The following is a 26,783-nucleotide window of genomic DNA, read 5'->3' as shown; positions in this document are numbered from 1 at the left end:
GGCAGAGAGGTGCCTGCAGGAACGGAGCACTGAGAACCAGTACTGCCTCAGCTGCAGCCCCTGCCTTCCTATGGGCGTGTGTAACACCCCAAAGCAGCACCGGGTACCGCTGTGCACTCCAGGGCTTTCAGTGCATGCAGGAGGAGGATGTCGAGGCAAGATCCCTGTCACCCAAAACTGCAAAGCACAGAATGGAGCAGAGTGTGACCCGGCTCTCCATCAGAGCTCTCCCTCCAGCTGACAGCAGTGACCCCATCACCACCATGCCATATGCTGGGGGGGGGGGCTGTAGGAACTGCTGGTCCTCCCACCACAGTTACAGGCTGGGACAAAGACAGGTGATGGTTCCCAGGCTGCAAGCAGGTCCTGCACGGGCACTGCCTACCCCAGCATACCCCCAGTGATTCCAGCAGCCAGCCTCTGTCCCAGCCCCAGGCTGCAGGATGGTGCCACAGCATCCCAGCGCTCCCTGGGTGCTTCTTCCTCGGCAAGCAGCCAGCTCCCCATGCAAGCCAAGCGCATGGGTCTGAAGACGTCCAGAACCAAGAGACAGGGCCATGAAGCTGGCGGCTCTGCGGCTGCAGCTTGCCCTAAGCCCAGGGAGGAGTCCCAGCACTGCCTCCCCCCGCCGGCACCGGCCGCACCGGAGCGTGCTGACCTTCAAGGGAGATTGCAAAGGCTTATCTGTTTGCTCAGGCACCAGGCTGGAGGGAGGTGTCAGGAGCGTGCTGAACTCCGTTTGTCACCACGAGCCCCCCCAGGCACCAGCGGGTCAGGGCTAGTTATTCAACTGCCACCGGTTCGCAGCCCAGGGCTGCTGCTGGGCGCTCACAGAGGGGCAGCAGTGGGGACCCCAGCACAGCAGGGATATGGGCCAAGCAGTGAGCAGGATGACACCCCATCCAACAACAGCATCCCCAGCAGCATGCTGGGCCGGAGGAGCCCAAACCACGGCCAACCCCGCGGTGTCCCCCTGGCCATGCAGTGCTCAGGTGGCAGCGTGCAGCTGTGCACACATCTGGCGAGGAGCGATGTGCATGGGGTGTGTGCCCACGCGCCGGGAGCGGAGGAGCATCCCGCTCATTTCCCTACGCCGATTCATCAAGCTGGCAGCGTGCTCGGAATGAGAACCCCTAATTAATTGCTGCACGCATCCCCCCTCCCCAACCCTGGCTGCCTCCCCACCCCCACGCCGCGGCCCCTCGTCCGCCGTTGCTGGCATTTTCCAATCGGAGGCATCCTAATTACCGGAGAGTTATAACACCTTCCATTTCTCGCCCAACGGACTGACACCCTGTCAAGAGCAAAGAGAATTGCCAGAGGTTTTGACAACACTAATTGCCCCTATAATCTAAAAACACAAAGGAGAGGCGATTAGTCGAGAGGGCCCCAGCTCTCGATCCGACACGAGGTTTTCACAACGTTACAAGAAAACAAAAGCGACGCTTTTTAGAGTTTGATGGCTGCTAACAAAAGCGGAATTATATTTTCATACAACCTTTGTCTGCATTAAATGCCTTTTCTCTCCCGCGCTCCGACGCGGGGCTGACGTGGGGAGGTGGTGGGGTGAGGTGTGAGCATCGCGGAGCGCAGCTCCCTGCCCAGATGTTGCGACGGCTCCGAGCAGGGCAGGAACTTGGAGTCCAATGGGAAATCCCCCCTTGCAGCAAACTCGGCTCCCGCTGCGCTCGCTCATCCGGTGACAGCCCCAGCTGTCGGGATGGGGAACGGCACAGCTGCTGCTGGCACAGGGACACCGGGGAGGTGCCACCCGGGGGGGCCGGTGGCAGCTGGAGGGGCGGCACGGCACGGGATGCAGGCCTTGGGATGCAGCCTGGAGGACGGGCAGCGTGGGAGATGGGAGCATTGCAGACCGCCAGCACCCAGGCTCAGCCCTGGCTGCGTCCCGCTGCGCCCGGTGTGACGGGCTGGCATCTGCCACGGGCACGCAGAAGGGCTTGCCTCACCGCTGGCCTCCTGCCACCCCGCAGAACTGCTTACTAACAGCTTTGGCCGCCTCACAAAAAGCCCCGACGACGCTGCAGCGTGGATCAGCCAGCACGATCTCTTGGGGGTGATTTTCCAGGCGCTCGGGGTTGTAATCCCTCCGTGCCAGCGGTGGGGCGGGGGCGGAAAACAAGATGGGTATTAAAGGGGAGCTCAGCGCCACGCGGAGCCAAAGCCGATTTGGCCGGGCTGGGGAGCAATGCCGTTTGCTTTCTTCTTCTTTTTTCTTTTTTAACATTTTTCTTCATGGCTTGCAGGGAATGCACCGTCCCTGCAGCGGGAGCAGCAGTGGGGCACCCATTCCAGCTTTGAGGCATCCCACTGTCAGCATCACATGGAGCCACAGGGAAGGAGCATCGCCATTTCCGCAATGACAGCTCCAAAACCCAAATGCAACAGCTACAAACCGAGGGCATTAGCTCGGAATGGCAGGAGACAGAGCCCCTGCCTTTGTCCCACCTGCACCCCAACCCCGCTCACCACGTGGGGATCAATCCCCACTGAGCACCTCGTTAGCACGGGCTGCACTAACGGGGTGTAACTGGGCTGCTGGCAGGGGAAAGGGAGCGGTGCAGGGGAAGAAGGGCTCAGAATGGGGGCAGGGCCGGGCTGGGGGTTCAGATGGAAACGCAGCGCGGTGCGAGCCAAGCGGGACGGGCTGCTGCCTTCCTTCAGGAGAGGGACTGCAGAAGGGCCGGTATTGATCCGTCTTCATTACCCATTTCACTCAAGTTTCAAATCAACAAAATACACTTTTCCGCTCCGCTGCCCTCCCCGCCGCCACAGACAAAAGAAAAGCAATTTCCCGCAGTTTGCTCCGAACCCCTCTCCCCTTCCCCCGGCGCTCCGTCCCCTCTCAGAGCTGTGCAGCCGCACTGAGGGGCCGCGGGGGCTGATTTCTGGCTCACCCCCCCCGTGATGCAGCGACGGACGGAGCTCTGCACCGAAGTCGCAGCACGTGGGCACTGTGAGCGACGGCGGCACCGCGCACAGCCCTCGCTGCAAAATGCCACAGCTTTGTCCCTCCCCACCGAAATCACCATCACTTCCAGGCTGCAAAGAAGCAGAAATGCTCAGAACCGTCTCGGGGCGACGGCTTCGGGGCTGCAGCTGTAGCCCGACGTCAGCTGCACGGCTCCACGCTCAGCTACACCTCCGGGCATGTGGGGGCACCGAGGGTTCACGCTCACGAAATGCGCCGCCCGCGATCCCTATCGCACCCAGCAGCAGCTCCCTGTTTGCTTCCAGGAGCGCGCCGCTGCTGACTGCCATTAATATTGCTGCTGGCACAGTGCCCCACCAACCTCCCACCCCCAGGAGTGGGGAACCTGCAGCGCTTTGCGTTTGGGTGCTCAGCGCTGGCACACAGCCTTCCTCCTCCTCCTCCTCCTCCTCCTCGCCCTGCAGCCTCCTGGCCAGTCTCACCCACACCACCGCCGTCAGATAAACTTCCTTTCAAAGCAGCCCGCTTAATCCCCATCTCCCCCCGCGCAGATCCCGCTCCAGCTGCCGGGCAGGGGAGGAAGAGGCCGGGCTGCTGAGTTATGAGCTATTTCTGACTCACGTCTACAACTTTCACAAGTTCTTTTGCAACACAAAGGGAGGAGGGCGGCAGACGCAGTTAACCCTGCTGCGGCCGGCCGGACAGCGCTGCGCAGCGCTTACCGGAACGTGACTTCACTCTTACTGCCTTTGTCCCGCGCGGTATTTTCCATGCGGTGACTGCATTTCCTTCCTGCAAACACCGCTGGAAAAAGGCCGCCTGCCTGCAGCTCACATTGACTCACTGCTGCCCGGCCCCATGGAGGCCGGGGGTGTGAGTCCCCCCCTGGCCCCACAGGGACACAGTGGCACCCACGAGGCTCGGGGAGCAGCGGCACAGCGTGCACGCTGAAATTCAGCCGTGCTCTGGCCATACAACCTCCAAAGGAGAGAGCAAGGCAAGGCCAGGAGCACGGGGTGGATGGGGCACCCCAAGCACAAATAAGCCTCACCAAGGGGCCGGGGGCTGCTTGCAACCAAAATGCAATTCAGCAGCATGACGAAAAGCGAAGGGGAAGGGCACAGGGGATGGTCTCATCCCGGTGCTCTGCTCCTGTGCTGGGTGGAGAGGAGCCCACCGGAGCCCATTCCCAGCCCCACGCAGCCCCCTCCCCGCTGCCTGGCGCAGGCAGGACCTCCAGCTCAGGGAGCACGCGTGCTAATTACTTTCCTTTGTTAATTAAACCCACGTGGCTCTAATAAGGTAACCTGCTGTTCTCCGATAAATTTAATTAGCCTGAAGGGAGAGCCCCTCCACACAGCTATTTAAATTGTCACTTCCCATTCACTTGGGTTTTGCTTCTTTTTGCCTCCGCCACTCTCTGGGCTCACCCCCCTCCCTCCCCTCCCTTCTCCCTGCCCCTTTTCTCCCTTCTCTCTGCCCCTTCCTTTGGCCAAGGCATGGAGCCAGGAGAAGACCCCCCTCCCCTTATGGCACTGTGCCCACCGGAAGCCCATTTTTCAGTGCTACCAATACCCACCCCATGGGTCCCCTGCACAAGGACCCACGTGGCTCCAGCCCCAGGGACTGCCCCTAACCCAGTGCCCACCTGTGGGTACGAGTTCTCCCCCAGCATCAGGGAGCTCTGCACTTCCCATCCAAATGCTGCCCCAAGGTGAGATGGCACCCGGTGCCTTCCTCTCCATGCCACCACCCCTCCTGTGCCCATGTCCCCCAGGGGGACCTTTCCCCCAAACACAACTTCGACCCCAAGCAACCCTTTCCTTCCCATCCTGCTGTTACAGCCAAAGGAATGGGATGTGCATGCAGCCAGGGGCTGACGCACCAAACCCCAATGCCTTTCTGGAGCTCTGCAGGGCATGTGTCTCTCTCTGGGCTCCTGCTGCATTGCAGCCATCCCACAGATGGCACCACCCTGGCTCTGCTCATCAGCGCTGCTTTGCAGCCAAGCCCTTCTCAAAAAGCTCCAGAGAGGGGGAGGTCCTGGGGCTCACCTGCACCGCCGGCTGCTTGCCCTCATTGCTGCTGGGGGAGCTCAGCCCCGCGGCCTGCTGCAGCAGGAACTGGCGTGCCACCTGGAGAGCCTGAAAAAGAGACACATGGGGTGGGCGGTGGGAAGGGGCCCTCTGCCTTTGCCCCTCTTCCTCCTCCTCCTCCCTCTGGGCTCACTCGCCATCCAGCTGTGGGTCCTCCCACTGTGGTTCCCTGTGGGTTTGGTTAATGGGTCTCCAAGGAGGGCAGCATCGGACGCTCTCCTGTACCAGCAGTGCATCTGGGTGCAAAGCACTTGCCCTGCTCTGCCAGACCCCTCCGCAGCACCCAGCGCCTTCCCATGGCAGTGCACTGCACCCAGCATCACTGCACCCTGCACACAGCCAGCCATGCCACGTGCCCAAAGACACCGGGTGCCATCACACAGCGTACACCACAGCTTCCCATTGCTGCCCTGGATTGGGGTTGTGAGAAGTGCAGGAGGACACCCGCATTAGCAGCATCGCGCTGAGAAGTCGCACGGCAGCAGAAGGAGCAGGCTCTAAGAACTGACAAACTCATCACTTCACCCAAACACTGCAGAAATAAAACAGAATCTCAGCTCCTGTGGTCTGCAGAGCTGGTGTAGGGCACACTCCTGCCCGGGCCCCAATACTTCCCTGCTATTAACAGCGATAGATGCGCATCGGTAATGCGCACACAAAGCCATGTGACAGTTATGACAGCTCAAGGTCTGATGTTTTAATTACTTTTCGAAATGAAAACAGTTATTCCAGTTAAAAGCCAAAGGGTGGAGGGAGCTGATGCAAAGCTGCTTTGCACTGTGGGGCTTCAGGAGCTGGGCAGGTCAGGGGCGGGGGTGGGACTGCAGTCCTGTGCACAGAGCTGCCCCATAGATCTGCTCTATGTATATATCTGCCCTATGCACAGAGCTGCTCTCTGCAGAGCAGCCCCATGCACATCTGTGCCCCTGCGCAGCTTTTCGGGGCTCTCCATGTGCCCATTTGCCAGAGCTGCGCGGGGCTTTGCTTCCTCCATCCACACCACATGGAATCCCTCTGCAGCTTTGGGGGCTGCCCGGACCTGCTGCCCAATTTCCCCCAGGAGACCCCTGCAGCACTGCTCTCCCCATACACCCCCTTTCCCCCCCGCCATGCCCTGTTTGCTCTTTGTGCACCGATGGGAGTGAGGAGCTGCAGAGCTCCAGGAGGGCCCGGGATCGCTGCAAGCTCTGCGCTGAGCATCACCAATGATGGTGAGCAGCAGCACTGGGCAGGCAGGGCACTGGGGGGCACAGTGCCACGGGTGTCCCATGGCAGCAGTGGGGCCGCAGGGGGCCGAGCCAGCGCCTCTCAGGGGGGAATTTAATTCACTCCCTGCTGGCTGCCTCACTTTGGTGTGCTCTCAAGCACGAAATTACAAGATTTACAGGAAAAAAATGGCATGGCCTCAGGACCGCACACAGGGCACCCCCCCCTCCCAGCACCCGCTGCCCCCACACCGCTGCTTCAGTTCAGCTCAGCCATGGGATGGGGCAGCTGCGCACAGAGCCCCAAAAATGCTGTATGGGATCAAAGGGAAATGGTGCTCAGGAGCTGACAGGTGGGAGGGGAATGGTGAAACTTGCAGGGCAGAGGAAAGACATTGTGGCACCCTGGTATAGGGCACTGTGGTTATAGGGACCCTCACTATAGGGCACCCTTGCTATTGGGCATCCTGGTTATGGGAACCCTCATTATAGGGACAGTCATTATTGGGCACTCCGGTTATAGGACACTTTTGCTATAGGGCACCCTGCTTATAGGGCATGGTGGTTACAGCGACCCTTGCTATAGGGCACCCTCTCTATAGGGCATCTTTGTTATAGGGCAGCTTCATTGTAGGACACCCTTACTATAGGGCACCCTGGTTATAGGGACCCTCATCATAGGTCACCATGGTTATAGAGCACCCTGGTTATAGGACACCTTTGCTATAGGACACCCTCACTACAGGGTACCATGGTTACAGGGCACCTTCTCTACAGGACACCCTCACTCTAGAGCACCATGGTTATGGGGCACCCTGTTTATATAGGAATCCTCACTATAGGGCACCCTGGTTATAGGGACCCTGGCTATAGGGCACCCTGGTTATAGAGCACCCTGGCTGTATGCATCCATTCAGCACAGTGCCAGGATCCCCTCCCATGGCTATATGTAGGGGTGCACTCCCCACCCTGTGCTGGGAGCAGGGGGAGGCAGAGGGATGGAGATCTCCCCCAGAACAGATGTGTGTTCACCTCCCGGCTCCATCAAGTGGAGAAAAAGATGATTTTTTTCTTTTTTTTTAAATCATAGCCCGCTGCATGGTGTTATTCAAGAGTCATTAGCACGTTACCCATAATTAGGAACGAATGGGTTGTGTCAAATTCATCATGCTCCTGGATGGCTCCCTTTGATCACCAAATTACCCCATAAAAAGTTTGCAGTGTCTCAGACACTGACACTGGGAGCTGATGCTGTGGGGCTGTGCCCTCTGCAGTGCTATGAGCCGGGGGGTGCAGACAGACCCCAACGCACAGCTGTGAGCCCCAGCACTGGAACCAGGCTGGATTCTGCTCACTTAATACTCGAGCTTCTTTCTTTCTTTTTGTAAGCACTGAAAAGAAAGGACCTGAGAAGTGCCTGGACACCACGTACAGGTGCCCCCCCCCCCCCAAAACCCAGCACTCCCATCCCCATAGAGCTGTGTACACAACCCCATATGCATGCTGAGCACCACAGAATGCTGAAAGAAGGGGAAAAAATGCACCGAGTCCTGGGTTGACTGCCCTGAAAATGATATCAACCCCCCGAATTTTGCCTATGAGTGCACAGACAGTGCATTCATAGACAGGCTGGGTCCCCTGCTGTCCTTCTGTGCTTTTGGAGGATCAAAGGAGGTTGGGATGGGATGAAAAGTTGTTTTGTTTTTTTTTTTTAAAGGAAAAAATAAAAGGGAAAAAATTAAAGAAGGAAAGAAATAACAAAAAGGAATAAAGAAAAAAGGAAAAAAAAAGAAAAAAGAAAAAGGAAAAAAGAAAAAAAAAAGAAAAAAAAGGAAAAAAGAAGAAAAGGGACAAAAAAAGGAAAAAAAAAGAAAAAGGAAAAAAGAAAAAGGAAAAATAAAAAGGAAAAAAAATAAGAAAAAAGGAGAAAAAAAGTAACAAAAGGAAAAGAAAAAAAGGAGAAAAGATAAAAAAAGGAAAATGAAAAAAGGTAAAAAGAAAAAAATGAAAAGAGGAAAAAAGAAAAAAGGAAAAAAATAAAAAAGAAAGAAAAAGAAAAAGAAAAAAGTAGAAAAAAGAAAAAGAGGAACAAAAGGAAAAAAGGAAAAAGGAAAAAGAAGGAAAAAAGAAAGAAAAAGGAAAAAAGGAAAAAAGAAAAAAAAGGAAAGAAAAACGGAGCATTTTTACACAAACCTCCTAAAAGTGACATCGTCACATTCCAGAATTAGGGCTATTAAAACGAGGCGCAGATATTTTTAGATGGATATTAACGGTAAATGATGCCATATTGAAAAGCACTTCCACCCAGCCCAGCCCCGGCCGAGCTTAACCAGAACCAAATGGCTCAAAAAAGAGCAGAATGAAGAAAACGACGGGGAGAGGGGAACGAAAAAAGGGTGCTGGGCGGACTGCGGCAGCGCTGCCGGACCCCATCCCGCCCCTCTGCACACGATTGGGGTCAGACCCACACATAGAGAGCACTGTGAGGATCCCCCCCCCCCTCCATCCGCCCCGTGAAGGAGAAACCACAGCCCCAAATCCCTCCTGCGTTTGTGCTCGGCGCAGTTGGAACCACCAATGAGGCCACCAAGCAGAGGGATGAGTTTCATTCTCCCGCTGTTGTGCAATGGAGATGGGATCACACGTTCCATGCAATGGGATCTGCGTTATCGCGGAGCGGTGCCCCCCCCCCCCCGCCCCCCCTCCTCCAACTTCTCCAAGTTGCTGCTTTTCTTTGCAAGCCTTATTTCCCCTAATAACTCGCCCTTCATGTTGCACGCGTCTGCAATGAGCTGTAAATATATCTCTATTTTTGCCTAATAAAATAAAACCCCGAACCGACGCGGGAGAAGCAGAGCTCCGCAGGCGCTCCTTTTCCATAGGGCCGCACACCGGGGAGGTGGAATTTCAATTACAAAGAAAAAGAACAAAAACCCCCCGAACACCTCCAAACTCGGGGGCGACCTGGGCCCTCCGGTGCCGCATGGCATCAGCAGGTACCGCTGCAGCCCAGTGCCACCTCAGGTGTCCCGAGTTTGGGCATCCTCTGCGGCGTGTGGGGGGCACGGAGGGGCTCCGGTTGTCCCCATTCAGTTGCAGGGGCTCGGGCAGAGGATGCAGGCACAGCATTTGGATGGGGGGACATTCCTGGAGCGATCTGGGGAACCCCCTGAGCCCCAAACCAACCCCAGCGCCTGGGGCACAATCCCCCCAGCAGAGGCAGCCCCCCAGCCCCGGGGTGCACCTGAATACCCCAAAGCCCCAGTGCTGCCCTGTCCCACACCCCAGCACTGGGCCCCCCACCCCATGCCCCATTTCCCCCACGGGGATGGGGTCAGGTCCAACCCCTGGGTTACCCCCCCTCCTTAACAGCCCCGGGTGGGCACTTTGGGGCGCGGATGCCGGCACGCTGGAGGTCTGTCAGCGTTCCCACAGCAACGGCGGGGGGAGATGCTGGGGGCCGGGCAGCCCTCCCATGCCCCCGGCCGACCTCTCCCCTCCGCCAGCCCCGGCACAAAGCGGCGCACGCTATTCAGGCTCTGCAGCCAGGGCCCCTCCATTGAAAGCTGAGGATTTCAGGGCAACGCCGTCCCCTGGGCTGGGGGAGAGGGAGGGGAGGGGATGCGCGGCCGCTCCGGTCCCTCCAGAGCTTGGGAGGTGCTCCCAATGGGATGGACGGATGGCACAGAGATGGGCTGGGATGGACGGGTGCACGTGCCAGGAGGGCACAGAGCAGCTCCAGAGGGTCCCAAGCACCCCACGATGCACAGACCTCCCCCAGGGGTACAGCAGGGATCCCCAGCGCCACCAAACCAAACTCTGAGCCCAGCCCAGCAGCCCCGGTCCAAACCCACAGAGAGAATGTGGATTCCAGCTCCATCAGACACAGAGCTCGGGCAGCAGAGCCCAAAGGCGCAGCTCGCAGCTCCAAAACCAACCCAAAAAATGAGGGCAGAGCACGAGACCTTGTTGGGAAATGTCCCATAAGAGCAAGCCCGAGTTCAAAGCCACTGGTGGCTCTACAAGCTTAGGTGGGGGCACTAAGTGCTGCTTTCCATGCCCCCTACGCCCCACTGCTGTGCACAGCTGAGAAAAAGGTGATTTCAGCACAGAGGAGCATTCAGACAGCAGCACCCAACAACACGGGTTGGACACAAAGCCCTCATAGAGCACCTAATGGTGCACAGCTTCCTGCCCGGGGACATCATTCCTGACCCTATGGGTGCTCAGGAAGACAGATGGCTGTGGGGACATCCCTCCCCCTCCCCAGGTGTGGCACTGTGGATGGCGTTTGGTTTTGGTTGTACCCAACCCTCCGCCTTCAGAACTCCACATTCCAGGTCGGAGACACCGGGAGCCCAAAATGAAGAGCGGCAGAAGGGTGACGCTTGGGGACAGTGACGAAATTTGGGCAAAGAGGTGAGATGTGGGAGAAAGAGTGAGATTTGGGCAAAGAGGTGAGATGCAGCCCTGGCCATGCACTGAGCAGGAACTCACGCAGTGTGTACGGGCGCAGCCGGGAGCGCAGCGCCGTGCAGACCCCCATCTCCCCCTCCCCGCAGAGCACAGCCCAGCCTGCGGCTCACAGCACTTTGCCTGCACAGGGCTGCGTGTCCCCGATCCATCCAACGTGCAACTCGGGGCCGGGGAGGGGAGCGCGGCGCTCGCAGGGTGACTCGCGGGAGCATTACACGCATGATTACCCTTCAGAGCAGGGGAACAGGGGCTTAACTGCGTGCGAAACGGCTGTTATTCAGGTAATGGATTTACAGCACTCACTACTAAAGTATCAGACACAGCAATTTTTTACAGCTTTCACGCTGGAATTTATGGCTCAGGGAGGCGATCTCCATACGAGGCAGGGATCATTGCCTTATTTAGTATCCGAGGAGGAAAATTTATGTTTTCTCCAAAGTTTGTTTGGAAAGGTAACCTGCAGGCACACGGGGACGGTGGGTGCCCCCCGGGGATGTGTGTGCGACCTCCACGGTGCACACGTGTGTGCCAGGACGGAGCGCACACGCACAGCTCCATACATGTCTGCCGTGCACGCGTGCTTAATTCATCTCAATGCACTCTGAGCTCCCAGCACTCACCCACCTGGATGGGCTGAAACAGAGCAAACCTGCTCCTGCTTTACTGTCTGTGGCCTTCACTCTATTCCTAGAGCCTTCCTCCTCCTCCTCTTCGTGCATTGCGCCCAAGGGGCCCAAGCGTGCCAATCCCCCCCAGCACAGGCAACTCTTCCCTGCACAGCACGGCCAGGCTGCTGCCAGGGCTCCGTCCCTGCAAGGATGGGTGCAAGAACCAGGCTTGGTGTGACCCATCTCCTGGAGCAGCCCTGGGGGTGAGGGGAGGGCGCACACAAATGCCGCCCCAAACCCAAATATTTGGAGAACCTCATGACAGAGCACGCAGAGAGGTTGTGGAGTCTCCACGTTTGGGGCTATCCAGAAGGCAGCTGGCTGTGGAGCTGGGAGCTGCTCTGGGTGTCCCTATTACAGCACAGCACCAATTCCGGGTGTCCCTATTAGAGCAGGACTTGGGACAGCCAAACCCAGAGGTCCCCACCACGACCCCATGCCCAACATTGGGCTGCCCCACGCGGATTCTTCCTACCTGCTGCTGCTGGAAGTGCAGGAGCTCCACTGGGCTCAGCTCCCCGTTGCTGTCCCCGCTGGCAGCCCCCTCCCGGCCCCCGCCGCCGCCCCCGCCCCCATCGGGCTGGTTGCTGAGGCTGCTGACCCCGTTCTGGCCGGAGGGAGCGGAGCGAATCGTCTCCGAGGCGGATTCCACCATCATGACGTGCTAGAGGGACCTGAGGAGAGAGGAGAGAGGAGAGGGTGAGAAGACAGCGCGACCCCCCCACCAGCACCCCCACCTCCAGCACCAGGATGTGAGAACTTATCGCGGGTTCAGAAATGCCAAAATATCTCATTTTGAGGCGAGGGAGACGGCGAAGCTGCAAACTTTCATAATGGCTGGAGGAGCCCACACTACGTGATTCCCCCTAAACATCCCAGCAGTGCTGGCACCTCTCCATAGGGCATCACAGCACCTTCCTGCAGGGCACACAACCCACCGTGCCTGGAAGTTTGCTGCTGCTGTCAGCAAGCAGAGCTGGGCACAAAGCAGAAGACGCAGCAGCAACAGTCAGAACAGCCTTCTTAAAGATCACAGAACCATGGGATGGTTGGGTTGGAGGGGTCCTTAAAGACCATAAAGCCATAGAATGGCTGGGTTGGAAGGGACCCCAAAGCCCCTCCTGCCGTGGGCCGGTTGCCCACCACCACTGCTCAGAGCCGATCTGCAAGTTACAAACAGGAGGAAATAAAGCACGAGGGATGGGGCCAAGAAATACCATTTTCCCTTTTTCTTCTCTTTTTCCCCCCTTCTTCCCCCAACCCCGCCCCAAAAGACAGCAAGACAAACCGCGAACAACATAATTGCTGAAATGTGGCGTGTAATAATAGCTATTCAGGAGCTGATCATTCATATTAAACAGGGTGAAGCAAGCTTCTCATTTGCATGTTTGAGATTATATGCATTTCAGAAGTCATTTCCGCAGGGTATATGACTGACATTAATTCCCATGTGGGGCTGCCGGCTCTCCTGCACCACGAGTACGGGGACGCTGCATGGGGTGAAGTGCATGGGGGACACTGCACGGAGACACTCCAGGGCACGGGGATGTTGTGTGGGGGATGCTGCAACTGCTGCAAGGGGATGTGCATGGAGGACACCGCATGGGGATGGTGCACGGGGACACAGCAGCAGCCCCGGGACAGCTCAAGCTGAGTGTCTTCCAGGGATGCTGCCTGCAGATGCTTGCATTAGGAGCAAAGCAGCCAGGAAAGCCGGTGCCCCGTTTCCTCCCGTTTTGCCCCTGAATGCAAAAGTGTTTGGAAAAAAAATGTGGTTTCTTTTGTTGCTTTTCTCACTTTCCTACAAAAAAACTCCTCAGCGTTGGACACGCGCAGCCCTGCATGGAACCCACAGGACCCGGAGTCACACGGCCTCACCACAGCCAACGCCTCAGCAGGGTTCAAAAAGAGAGATCTGACTTTTATATGGAGAACGGCAACATCCAGAGCTACAACAGGAAGCGTTAAAAAAGGCCAAAAAAAGGAAAAGAAAAAAAAAAAAACAACCCCCAGAAAAAGAGTTTTGGAAAGGATATCAACTTTCCTGGCCACGGGGATGTGTTGAAAGAGAGAGCTGCTGGGAAACGGGAGGAAATCTCTCTGCAGCAAGGAGCAGTAGGGATGGGATGGGATGGGGTGGGATGGGATGGGATGGGATGGATGGGATGGGACGGGATGGGGTGGGGTGGGATGGGATGGGATGGATGGGATGGGATGGGATGGGATGGGATGGGATGGGATGGGATGGGATGGGATGGATGGGATGGGATGGGATGGGATGGGATGGGATGGGATGGGATGGGATGGGATGGATGGGATGGGACGGGATGGATGGGATGGGAGGGGATGGATGGGATGGGATGGGATGGAATGGGATGGGATGGGATGGGATGGGGTGGGGTGGGACGGGACGGGATGAATGGGATGGGATGGGATGGGATGGATGGGATGGGACGGGATGGGGTGGGGTGGGATGGGATGGGATGGGATGGGATGGATGGGATGGGAGGGGATGGGATGGGATGGGATGGGATGGGATGGATGGGACGGGAGGGGATGGGATGGGATGGGATGGGATGGGATGGGGTGGGATGGGATGGGATGGGGTGGGATGAGGGACGGCCCCGTCCCCGCGATGCAGTGAGCTCACGGCCCGGATGGGACGGAGCAGAGCTGTGCAGGAAGTCATAAAAGCAAGCACTCATCGTAACGAAAATATTTCCATTCATATAAAAGTTTTACAAAACCCGATAGAAAAAAAAAAGACAATAATGAAAACGATGACGGTGAGGTCTGCTTCTTTTTTCCCCCTTTCACTGAAGTGCGCACCTTCCGCAATGAAAGCCTCCCCCGGCCGTCAGCAGCGCCATATGGTAACCAGAGCATATTAATTACCGCCGCTTTTTAATTAACAATTGCTTAATCTGAGCAGCAACATCTCCCTGACATCCCGACTTGCTGCTAACCCGCGATGTGTGCACCATTCCTTGCCACTGACACCCCCCCAACACACACACATCACAGGCATGGGACCAGGGTTTTCCAATTAACACCTCCGAGCTCTGTAATTAACGCAATTAACAGCCTGATGGACACACAGAGCGTGCAGGGGATGGAGCTGTGGGTGCTGGGAGGGGGGATGTGGCATCCATGGGGCGGCTGTCCCCAGCCCCACGCACAGCAGTGGGAACGCTCCGCAGCCGCCCCAAATCTGAGGCAGCCGGGATTGCTTGGAGAATGGCTTTTTACCCTTTAATTAACACATAAACACATGGAAATGTGGAAAGGGGATTAAAAATAAAAGTCCGGGGGAGCTAAAATGAATCTAAAGCATTACTGGAAATTAGAAGAGATTTAAAGGACCGAGGATTGGCTAAGCCCGGGCACCGCTTTAATGGGATCACACCTCCAGGCACTTTCATCTCCCACTTTCATCTCACTCCCAGCGACTCCTCCGGGCAGCACTGAGCACTGCACAGTGCCCACGGGCAGCATCACGCAGGGTTCAGGGCATGGGGTGATGGGGCAGCACTCCCCCTCCCCAGGGACCAAGAGGGGATGTCCCCAGAGGGTCACCCAACTGCTGGCTCGACCTGGTCCAGGCGCACCTGGAGACACGAGGATGCTCCAATTGCAGCCAATGATGCTGCAACTGCACCCAGTGGTGCTCCAACTGCACCTAATGATGCTTCAGTTGCACCCAATGAAGCTCCAGCTGCATCCCGTGGTGCTCGATCTGCACCTAGTGATGCTCCAACTGCACCCAACAATGCTCTGACCCCACAGTTGGGTTCTGCCCCACATTTTGGGACCACCCAAGCCCCCCAGCAGGGTCAGGGCCGGGCACATGGCTCCATTCCATGTTTCCCTCCGTTGTGCTCTTGAAAAGATTAAAAAAAAAAAAAAAAAAAGAGAGAGCCCCACTCCATCTCATTAAGAAAGTAAACACAAGAGCCGTCTAAGTGTCTAATTAAGCTTCTAATTAGTCCCTGCTTGTTACTAATGCAAATTAGATTACGCCGCTTAACTACAGCATGTCCACAACACCCTTGTTAATTGCGGCCTTTTGAAATTAAATTACTCCCTAATTAGCATATCAAAGCCATTGATTCGGAGCCAGGAAAGATGAGGGCAGGAGGAAGCCGAACACCAAGTTTTGTTAATCAGGGACCTCTAATTAAATAGTGACTTGGTGCCTGGGCCTCGGTCAACTCCTCAGGGGAACCCCAGTGCCACCCATGGGCGCCCACCATGGGCGTCCACACTGGGTACCCACTGGTCCTTGTGGGTGGGTGTGGGGTAACCTACAGGTGCTCATGTTTGGGCTTAGGATCCCCTACAGGATGGATTTGGGGCACCCCATAGGTGTTCGTGGATGGGTTTGGGGTCCCTACAGGAGCTCGTGGATGGGTTTGGGGTGCCCCATAAGTGCTCATGGAGACAATCGGGGGTCCCCCACAAATGCTCATGGAGGGATTTGGGATCTCCCACAGGTGCTTGTGGATGGGTTCGGGATCCCCCATAGGTACTCATGGATGGGTTTGCAATCTCCCACAGGTGCTGATGGAAGGACTTGGAGCCCCCAGCAAACGTGCATGGAAGGATTTAGGATGTCCCACAGGCACTTATGGATGGGCGTAGGGCTCCATGCATGCATGCATGGAGGGACTTGGGGTCCTCAGCAAATGCTCATGGAGAGATTTGGGATCCCCTACAGGCACTCACGGATGGGTTTGAGGCCCCCTACAGATGCTCAGTGATGAGTTTGGGGTGCCCTATAAGTACTCACGGAGGAATGTGGGATCCCCAGCAGGTACTCACGGATGGGTTTAGGGTCCCCTACAGATGCTCATGGATAGAGAGAAGGTCTGGGGTCCAGAGTGAAGGTTTCAATCCTGGAGTGACAGAGGGGCCCAAAAGCAGCAGTGCTGGGACACAGCAGAAGCTCAGAGAGCACCAACACTGATGCTGGATGCAGAACAGGGCTGGAGGGGAGCAGAACTCCAACACAACCACCTGCAGCCCCTCTGCTCCACGCAGCAAAGGGAACCGCACCGCACAGCACCCCAAAGCCCTCAGCACCCCAAAGGTGGACAGCGGGGCCAACCGCGGGACCCCAACCCCAAACCCACCGCGTTCACTGTGAGGAGAGTTCCAACGGAGCCGGGCGCCGATGTTTTCCTTTCTCCGTTATTTAAATACAGAGCTGGGGCAACTCGGGAAGTTAAATTTTATAACTTCTCTCTCTTTTTTTTTTTTTTTTTGTTTAAAGAGGTGGGAAGGTAAAAAAAAAAAAAATAAAGGGACGAAGATTGGAAAAGTTTAATAGAGGGAGAAAAAGTCTATTAAAAAAAAAAAAGACGCGGGCAGATCCGTCTCCGGGGATGGAGCTGAAATATTAAAGAAAGGAAAATCACTGCGGAGACAGAGGAGGAGAATGGAGCGGGGCGAGGGGAAGGAGCTTTTAATTGAAAAGAGGGAGATTCAAATGAAATATCCAATATCCAGCAAAGAAAAGGAAGAAAGACAGACCATGGCCGCAACGTGACGCCGGGAGATTGCTAAAGCACCAAGTTTCTTTTCTCTCCCAATGTAAGTTATAGGAAAGGGAGAGCGAAAAAAGGGTATTTTGTACCGGAGGAGCTGCAGAGAACGGGGGAGGAGGGGGGGGGGGGGGGGAGGGGGGAGCAAGTTTTATTCATTTATTTTATGAGATGGGTGAAAATAAGGAGGAGAAGGGCCGAGTTTTTATAATGTCACAGCGTTCGGAAGCGGCGGCAGAAGGGGAAGAGAGGGGGAAAGCAACGGGGAAGGGAAGGGCCGGCACAGCGCCCGCCGCACCAGGCTCTCTCCCAACGAGATTCAATTAATTGATAACAAGAGGCATCAAATTAATTTCTCAAGGATGTTAGATTTTGATGAAGGCAAAAAAAAAAAAAAAAAAAAAAAATCTCTCTGATTTTAATCGGGGCGGCGTTTAAAAGGCATAAATGAATATCCCTTTCTAATCATCCGAGGAAGCACCGAGCGGTTAACGGGGAAATTCAAATCGGTTAATTAGGGGGGGGCTTTGCTTTTAAGGAGCTTTATGAAGAAATTATTTGTAAAATGGTTTCTTTCAAGGCCCCTCAGCCCCCCCAGCACTGAAACACACGCACTTGTGAGCGCACATCCCCGAGGTTCTCTGTTTGAATAGAGACCGCTCCCATCACAATCTAATTAACAAAAACGGTAACGAAGCGGGTGGGGGGAGAAAGGGAAAAAAAACCGCAGGGAACAACAACAGAAAAAGCCCACTGCAAACTCCTGGGGGGGGGAAAGAAATTAAAGAAAAGCAACGGGAGGAAAAGGCGCGTGTCCCACACGGGACGGGGGCTGCACGGCGCTCAGCAGCGGTGCAGATCTGCTGCAAAACCCCATTAAAATAATTAACGGCACCTCCTAGCACCACTCTCCAATGGGGCCCGGCTGCGTGCAGCTGTGTGTGTGTGCACGGACACACACCTGTGCACCGACACGTCTGGGCACACGTGCATCTGTGCTCACACGTGTGGATAAACGCTTCTGCTCAGGAGCATGGATGCACACACCCGTGCACGCACACCTGTGCGTGGTTGCACATAACTGTGCATGCACACCTGGGCTCACGTGTACAGATAAACTCTTCTGCTCACATGCATGGATGCACGCACCTGTGCTCACGTGAACGGCTACATGCACCAGCAGCACTGTACTACAGCCCCGGCTGTGTCCCCATGCCTGCACATCCCGCTGTCAGGACGCATTGCTGTGACACCAGCACCTTGCTAAATGCTGCCCTGCAAATGCAGGCTGGGGCTTAAGTGTCTTCCTTCATGCACAACACATGTGCTTCCTTGCTCCCCATCACCAACATGCACATGAAGCAGGGACAAGCAGCAGCAGCTGCATGCTGTGCACGCACACACGACGTGCAAATCCCTCCCCTCCCTCTGCACCTGAGAGGGACAATGTCCACGGGTGCCCCAGCACAGTGCCCAGCTGCACCGAGGGAGAGGAGAGCAGCAGGGAGGTGTCCCAGGTGAGACCCAAGAGAAACACACCCACTGCAGCCCTGGAGCTGCAAAGACCTACACGGTGATTATTTCCGTGGTGGGAAGAATGTGGATGCTGCAATTTTTGTCCCAGAGTCGGTGATAGTTGTGCAAAAATTCACCCTGAGAACGCTCTCTGCAGCACAGGGCCTGCTGCACGCCGATGCTTTCCACTTCAAGTCCCGTCTCTGTGGGGTTTCCATCCAGAAATTCTGCTGCTCACAAGGAGAGAGAAGGAAAAAGGCAGTGGTGGGGCACAGCTGTCCCTGAGCACCTCCTGCTCTGCAGCACGGCTACGGCGTCCCAGTCGTGGCAGCACAGTGGGTCGGGCAGAGTGCAGGAATCTGTGCTGAGGGACTGCACTGCCCGAGTGCTGCACAGTGCAGGCAGTGCTCCTGGCAATGGGAGAACCCCAAACTGCTCAGTGTTGGGGTGTGCAGGCACACAGCTCTGCACAGTGCCACCGGGTGCACAGCTACAGGCAGCGCTGTGCCGTGCACACAGCGTCAGGTCCATCCTCACTGCAAAGCACACCTGGCAAAGCGTGGGGGTTTCTCCCCTTCACAAAGACATGGGGTGCACCAGGGTGATGGTGTGCAGTGGGATCACTGCATGTAGGATCCCACTACCCACCCCAGGGTGGGTGAGAGCAGACGGCCACAGTACCACCGCGCTGTCACCACATCACTGCGGAGATGGGGCAGTGCTGCAGCCCCTCCAGCCCCAAAGCTGCATCCTCCCCTAGAGCATGGACAGAGGCAGGGTGAGAGATGGCCCCCCTTGGAACCGGCTTCCCCCTGAAGCCACTCATCTGCACCAGGCACTGAGCTGCACCGCTGGGGTGTGCGGGGCAGCAGCAGGGCAGGGCACATCCCCCTTCCCCAGGGCACATCCCAGCAAAGGGACACTGCATAAAGCACTGACTCCAGCAGGGATGAGCCCCCCGGTGACCCCCATGCTTTGCGCCCCGCTGGGCAACCTCTAATTCTAACCCTGCAAACAGCTTAGAAACCACTTGCAGAGGTGCTGCCCTTGCTTCATGGTGAGGACAGGGCTGTGCTCCATGCCACCTGCAGGGCCCATGTGCTGTTTGATCCCATAGCCCCAAGCCTGACCCAGATTTCAGGCCACAGCTTTCCCTGCCATCAGAGCTGTTTGTTCGGGCTGCAGCCCGCCAGCATCAAGGGGAAGGCTTCAAGGGATTCACAAAGAGATCCTAAAAGCAGAATGTGCCACGTTAGGTATCAATAAAACCTGCTGAAAAAGGGAAGTGCCAACAGCCTGAATGGAGCAACCTTTGGGGATGGATCCAGAGAGCCCCATCCCAAGGCGGCAGAACCAAGCTGTGACCCGACGCACGGAGCAGGGCTCTGCAGCACGGCCAACCCCAGCAGCACCGAAGTGCAAACCTCCGCCTGCAGACACAGCAACAGAGGAACGCGTGCGGCCGCGGGAGGGAAGCGTGGCCCCAAATCCCAGTGTGGGACTGCCCAGGCACACCTCGCCCGGTTCTGGGGGGGTCAGGCTCCTTCCCCATTTCTCTTCCCCTTTGCAGTTCCGATGGGCACGGCGGCTCCATGCGATGCGTCCCTGCTGGCCCAGCGCGCGGCACCGAGGCAGGACGACGCGTGCTGTCAGCTCTCCATTGTCCATTTTCCCCCTTTTCCCCTTTTTCCCTGGTTCCCACCTCGCACCTGCAGCCCAGCCCCGCTCCCGCTGCAGCCCCGGCACACACATCTTCCAGCGCGGTGTTTATAAGGGCTGCGGCTTCACCTCCACCCAAACCCATCTCAGCAGAAGTGGTTTTTGCAGCTGTGCCCTGAACAGCACATTCTCAAAATCCACGTTTCCTGCTGCAGGAGCTGAAGGACTTTGCCCCCCAGGCATTTCATTTTCTCTCCCCGTCCCATCCCCAGGAAAGTGAACATCACAGCGCTCATCTCCCAGCTCGGAGCTGCACGTTACTGCAAGGAGTTGCCCTCCCAGCACCGGGCACACACAGGAGGGGATGCGGGGCTGCGGGTGGGGGCCGTCCCCAGGGCAGAGATGGAGGAGATGCCTCGAGCAGAACGCACACTGCCACAGGTTTGGGGTTGGCTCCAGCACCGCTGCCCTGCTCCGCTTCCATACCAGGTGGCATTCTGTGCCGGAGCAGCCCCGAAGCCAGCACAGCCCCTGCACAGCACGAGGCTGCAGGGCACCACCCGGACAACAACGCAAGGTCTCTGTGCCAACCTCAGGTTTTGGGGCAGCCAACCCCTCCCGATGCACAACACACACAGCTCTGCTGCTGTCTATGCACATAGGCTCCCGACAACAGCCTGAGGCCCCAAAGCCCTCCGCCTGCACAGAGAGGGGTCGGGGACGCATCTCCATCCTCGTGTCATTGCTGGGGCTGCCAGCAGCTCCAGGACTACACGGCTGAATGGAGTCACCACACTGGCAGCTCCATCCCAGCGCACCCAACGTGTCCCCAAACCATCACCACACACCTCGAGGAGCCACAGACCCACTGCTGGGGGGAACCAGAGTGCCTCTCTGGCACTAGCCCTGGCGTTCTCCTTCCCTACACCTGCCTGCCCAGCCCGGTGGCTGTGCCCCTGAGGCTGAGCACACCCGTGATAAGGAACGTGACAGCTCCGCAGAGGTGGTCCCTATGCAGAACACACGGACAGAGGGCAGACCCCCTTGCAAACTGACGGGAAAGCAGCAATAAGAGTTACTCACCAAACCCTGCGGAGTGCAGGATGAGCTCCGTGTTCATACACAATGAGGGGCAGGCAGGACGGAGCCGGGCTGCGGTGCTGGGCAACGTGCGGCTGTTCTGCATCCTATGAGCCCCCCAACACAGCCGAACCATCCCGCCCCAATAACCCCAGCTGTGCAAGGAGCTGGGCAAGGTGCACGGCGACGCGCTGCTTCACTGCCTGCTGCCCCGAGCTGCTCACCCCCCAGCACAGCCCCACGGCCCAGCAGAACCACTGGGAGGGAGGGGGGGGTCCCTGTGCCACCTCTCAGCACAGTCACGTGCAGAAGCTTTGCCAATGAGGCAGAATAAACAGCTTTCAGATCGCCTCCGAAGCGGGGCCCCCGGCGGGGCTTTCTTCCTCCCCTCTCCGCTACCTTAAAAAGGATTATTTTTCTTTTATTTTTGGCGCATGTTTTCACAGCTGCCTGTGTGCCCAAAAGGAATCTTCTCCCCCTCCTCAAAAACAAACAAACAAACAAACAAACCCCCCCCCCCCAAAAGTTTTATTACTGCACCTTCCGCTTCTGATAAACGCGTGCGGGCAGAGCGGAGCACGAGGAGCTGCGGGAAACTCCGGCTTCACAGCCGCGCTCCGCTCTGCTTAGAAATTAAACACATAAAACAAAAAGAACCCCCAAACCACCACACCAACCCCACCGCCACCCCGAGGTGCTGCTGCTGCCGCTCAGCTCCGACCGCTGCAGCGCAGGAGGGGCTCTGCCGGAGCACGAAGCGCAGCGCTGCTCCCCGCCAATGCGCGCGGATGGGGAGCGCCGAGCTGAGCTGACGGTTCCGAGCACACGGCCAACGGCAGCTCTGATTTTATTTTACTTTTTTATCCTTTTCTTTCTTTCTTTTAATAGAAAAAGATGGGGCTGAACCAGCCCGTGCCCAGCAGTGCTGCCGGCGCTGTAACTCGGCACAGCCCCTCACGGACATCCCCGGCCCAGCTCGCAGCTCCCGCACGCAGAGCGCACGGCCGCAGCATCTCCTCTCGCCCCAACTCCCCCCCCCGGTCCTTCTCACTCCCAAACGCGTTTCCCCGTAGTGCTCCGATCTCCAGCAGCGCTCCCCCGCGCACCGCTACCCGCGCGGTTTGCATCGGAGCAGAACTTTGCAAAGCGATTCCCGTCCTGAGCAGCATCGCAGCGTGCGGGGCCGCCCCGCACAGCGCCCAGCAGGACCCGGCCGTGCGCTCACATGGCCGGGGCTGCACGGCGGCTCCCACCCACCCCGGGCGCGTTGCAGCTCTGCTCCCCCCATCGCTCCGTCCCCAGCTCGCAGGAGATGGAAATCAAAGGGGACAGCGCAGCGCAGCGCAGGAGATTCCCGGTGCTCATCCCGGTGGGGCTGGGGGCACTGCTGGACCCCCCCTCCCCACCTGCAGCCATAGCGCTCCAGGCTCCAACAGAGCCCGGCAAAAGGAAAACATCCCGCGGCGAGAAGGGTCCTCCTGAGCCCCCACCACCGACCGACACGGCCGTGTGTTACTCTTAAACACGGCAGTTTAAAACTCATGGGGAGGGGGAGGGAAGGACAGTAAATTAGCGGGGGTCTCAGTGCAATGCCACCTTTCTTCCAGGCAAGAAGGGGGGGGGGGGGGGGGGGGGTGAGGGAAGGCCACGACCCCAAAGTGCACCTTTACGCCTTCTCCTTGCATCTTCCCTCAATAAAGGCATAGTCCCAGCGCTCACCTTCCTCACACACAGCACTGCCAGGACCTTGCTGCTGGGGGCCACCCCAATGGGCCTGGGATGAGGGGGGGGAATTTTCCCTATTCCCCCTCTGCCCCAAACCCAAAGCCAGGCTCCATGCAGCAGCCCAACAGAATTCACTGCACCCAACGATGCAACTGACCCAACACGGAGCCGGGGGGGGGTCAAAAGCAACCCCCCCCATCAATTAATATATCCACATAAACAAACAGAGGGCAGCCCCCGAGCCCAGCCCCACTGCACACACAGAATTTCACCCCATGGCCTCTCCCTGTTCCTCATTGCAACTGAAATGAGGAAAGAATATAATAATAAAAAAGAAAAGAAAGAAAAGAAAAAAAGGACAGGGGTGGGGGGGTGGGGGGAAGGAGTACTATAAATGTTACAGACCAATTATTCCTCCATCCATCCATCCACCCCTGGGGGCTCGCCGGGTTTTAGACTTGAAGGAAAGATGGGAATTCATAAAAAGAAAGAGAGAAAGAAACTCCGAGTCGGGTTCTGCAGGAGCCCCAAAGCTCCGTTCGTTGGGAACTGGGGGGGAAACACCACACAGAGCCCAACGGGTCCCACTGCCCCGCACTGATTTCCCATCGCACAGCGGCGATTTTTAACACGGAGGAAAAAATACATAATAATAATTAAAAAAAAAAAAGTAAATCATCTGGTTCGGGTTCAAAACAAGCCAGGCTTTTAATACAGAAACTAGGAACTAATTATTATTATTTTTTATTGCTTTACAACGTGTCCGGCGGCTCCGGGAGGAACGGGAGAGGGATTTCTTCAGTGCTGTGCAAAGCGGAGCGGAGCCCCAACACAACTTTACCCCCCCCGACACAGCACGGAATTAAAAGCGCACGGTGATGGAGGGGGAGAGAGGGAAGGAGAAAGGGAGACAGCTCCGCGCTTTGGGTTTGTTCGGTGGGTTTTTAAGAAAAGGAAAAAAAAAATGATTTTCAGCTGGAAAATGAGAAGCCGACCGCGCTCCACTTGTTCTCTCCCGGCGCTGCTCCGGAGCGCTCCGCCGACGCGGCACAGAGCGGCCGTCCCCAAATCGCGGTCTCCAAATCGCGGCCGTGTGACACCGCCGGGGAAGGACGGAGCCTCCCCTCCCCACGCCACCCCGAACCCCGCCGGGACCCTTCGGGCGGGGCTGTCCCACCGCGGGGGCGATGCGGTGTAACCCCCCCCGGCCCCATTCCCTCTCTGCAGCCCCTTCAGCGCACCGCCCCGACGAACAAAGGCATCGAACCCCTAAAGCCGCCGCACTGCCCCCCCCCTCGCCGGCCCCAACCTGCGGGACTCTCCCGTAGCCTCTCGCAATTTAATTATTATTATGCTTAATTATTTTTTCCACCTCCCCCCCCCCTCACCTCGGAGCGGTCCGACGGCCGCGGGTCGGGCCCGGCGGTGCGGTACAAAAAGTTGGGGCCGCTCCGCTCGGAGTTATCGCTCCCGAACGAGGGAACGGCTGCGGGATGCGGGGGGGAGGGGGAAAAAGCGGTGGGAGAGGGCAGGGGGAAAAATGAATAACAATAATAAGAAAATGACGGTAATTAAAAAAAAAGAAAAAGCCCTCAAAGCGGCCGGCATGAAAACGGCGGCGGGCAACGGAACGAAGGGGGGAAAGGCGAAGTCCCAACAAAGGAGCGCGGCACGGAGCGGTGAGGGCTGCGGAGCGGATCGGGCCGAAGGGGAGGGGGGAAGGAGGGGGTCAGCCCGGAGCCCCACTCCCAAAGGCCCCCCCCGCACGCTTCTTCCTCCTCCGCTGCCGGTGGGGAAACGCCTCGGGGGGGGGGAGCCCCCCACCCGCCCCCGGCACCCGCACACCCAAACCCCCCCTCCCCCCCACACCGAACGGAGCCCCCCGAGCCGCCCCCCTCCGCCCCGCAGCCCCGCACTCACCGACCCCGCTCCCTCCGCCTTTGTCCGAGCGCCGCACAAACTTCCGAGCGGCGCGGAGTGGGGCGGGGGGGGCGCGTGGGGGGGCCGTGCCCGCAGAGCTCCGGGGGGTGCGGAGCCCCCCGAGCCCACACCTGCCGGCCGCGATGGGGCGGGGGGGGGGTCCTGCGTTGCCCCCCGCTCCGCTCTCACCCACCTGAGCGCGCCGAGCGCGGGCCCGCGGCGGGCATGCGGCCGCACCGCCTCCACCTCCACCTCCACCTCCTCTCCTCCTCCTCTCCTCCTCTTCCTCCCCACCGAAAAAAACTTCGACGGGGCGGCCGCGCCGGGGCTGCTGACGGCTTTAGGAGCGGAGCGCCATGGCGGCCCGAGAGGCACCGGCACCGCCGCCGCCCCTGGAGCCCCGCGGCGGCTGCTGGGCTGGGCTGGGCGGCGCCGCGCCGGGGCCGTGCGGAGCGCGGGCAGCCCGGGGCCGGGCCGGGGCCGTACGCGCCGCGCTCAGCTCCGGGGCTCCGCTCGGCGCGGCGGTGGTGGCGGCGGCGGCGGCGCGGGCGCGGCGGCGCGGGGCGGGCGCCGGCCGCCCTACCATAGTTCCTCTAAAGCAGGTGCAGCCGCTTTCCCCGCCCGTCCCCCCACCCCCCCGAGGAAGAGGAGGGAGGAAGGGGGGAGCGCGCCCGCCCGCCGCTTTGTGCGGGGGAAGCGCCGTCCCCACCCGCGTGCGCCCGCGGTTGCCGGTCGCGGTGCCGCCCCCCCCCCCCCCACCTCCCCCTTTTTTTGTTAATTAGTGCCCGCGTTAATTGGTTGCCGCCGCGTTTGGTCATGCCGGGGGAAGAGTTGGAAGGGAAACTGAGGTACGGGGCGGAGCGGCTCCAGAGGCGGCACGGGGAGTGGGGGGGGGACAGCGATCCGCTGTGCGGAGGGGGAAGGCGAGGGGGTGACCCCCGCACCCCCCTCCGCCCCCAAACGCCCACCCACCGGGGCCCCGACCCCCACCAGAGCGCCGAGCCCCCACCGCGGCAGTGCGGCCGAGCCGGCATCTATCTGCCGCCCCACATCTGGACTGGGGGCCCACACCCCAAATCACAGCGCGGCAATGGGGACCCACCTCTCCCACCCCCCCCCCCCAAATCACAGAATGGCTGTGAGACCCCAAACCCGCCCTGTCCGGGGCCGGGGGCGCTGGGGGGGGGGGGGCTCTGCCCCGGGGGCGGCTCAGCAAATCTCCCATGGAATCGGGGAAAGGAACTTTTCTGCAAAGCGTCAAAGTTTGTTTCAGCAGCGCCAACGTGGGAGCACAGCCTGAGCTTCAGGAGGAGCTCTTTGGACATCGCCGGGCTTTGGAGAAATGAGATAGTTTTAAAAGTGAAATTGGAATGAGAAGGTTCTTTTTCACTGCTTTTTTTTTCTTTTTTTCTTTTTTCTCTTGAGCATTTCCTTTTAACAGGGAAAAAAAAATGAGAACAAACAAATAAATCAGTTATTATTCTTCAGCCAAAATGCTGTGCACCTGGAATGGCCGTGGGGCAGAACTGCAGGCCCAGCATATGGGGCCTTGGTTGTGTCCCCCCCAGGCTTGGGACCCCTTGGTTTGGGACCCACTGGGTTTAGGGTCCCCTTGGTGTGGGATCCTCCTGGGTTCGGGGTCTCCTTGTTTAGGGGCCCCTTGCGTTGGGGTCCCCTGGATGTGGGATCCCCTGTGTTTGGTGTCCACTTGTTTAGGGGTCCCTTTGTTTAGGGGTCTGTCTGGGTTTGGGTTTCTCCTTGTTCAGGGGTCCTTTGATTTGATATCCTCTGGGTGTGGGGTCCCCTTTTTCGGGGTCTCCATGGTTTGGGTCCCCTTGGGATGGAGTCTGCTTGTTTAGGGGTCCCCTTGGGTTTGAGCTGTCCTTGATTTGAGGTCCCCCTCAGTTTGGGGTCTCTTTGTTTAGGGATCCTTTTGTTTGAGATCC

General features: G+C 58.0%; 1 protein-coding gene across 10 annotated transcripts in view; it reads right to left on the bottom strand.

The window, feature by feature from the left end:
• Window positions 1-25,365, bottom strand: part of FOXP4 (forkhead box P4) — a 42,899-nt gene extending 17,534 nt beyond the window's left edge. For 4 of the 10 annotated variants that reach the window (XM_004948413.5, XM_046904156.1, XM_015298985.4 and 1 more), the window contains exons 1-3: window positions 25,031-25,365; window positions 11,871-12,069; window positions 5,005-5,094 (exon numbers count right to left, since the gene is read on the bottom strand). In XM_004948413.5, coding sequence (XP_004948470.2) covers window positions 5,005-5,094; window positions 11,871-12,053 — 273 coding nt within the window. In that variant the 5' untranslated portion in view covers window positions 12,054-12,069; window positions 25,031-25,365. Of the gene's footprint in view, window positions 1-1,248; window positions 1,295-5,004; window positions 5,095-11,870; window positions 12,070-21,195; window positions 21,415-24,305; window positions 24,635-24,837 lie in introns of those variants that run through there. The other 6 variants (XM_046904153.1, XM_046904155.1, XM_040653034.2 and 3 more) reach the window with 6 other exon arrangements.
• Between the last annotated feature and the right edge of the window lie 1,418 nt (window positions 25,366-26,783).

This window comes from Gallus gallus, chromosome 26, assembly GCF_016699485.2.
Source record: "Gallus gallus isolate bGalGal1 chromosome 26, bGalGal1.mat.broiler.GRCg7b, whole genome shotgun sequence".
In the NCBI taxonomy this organism is placed as follows: domain Eukaryota; kingdom Metazoa; phylum Chordata; class Aves; order Galliformes; family Phasianidae; genus Gallus; species Gallus gallus.
The sequence above is the reverse complement of the archived record's forward strand: the minus strand, read 5'-3'. Positions and strand labels throughout refer to the sequence as shown.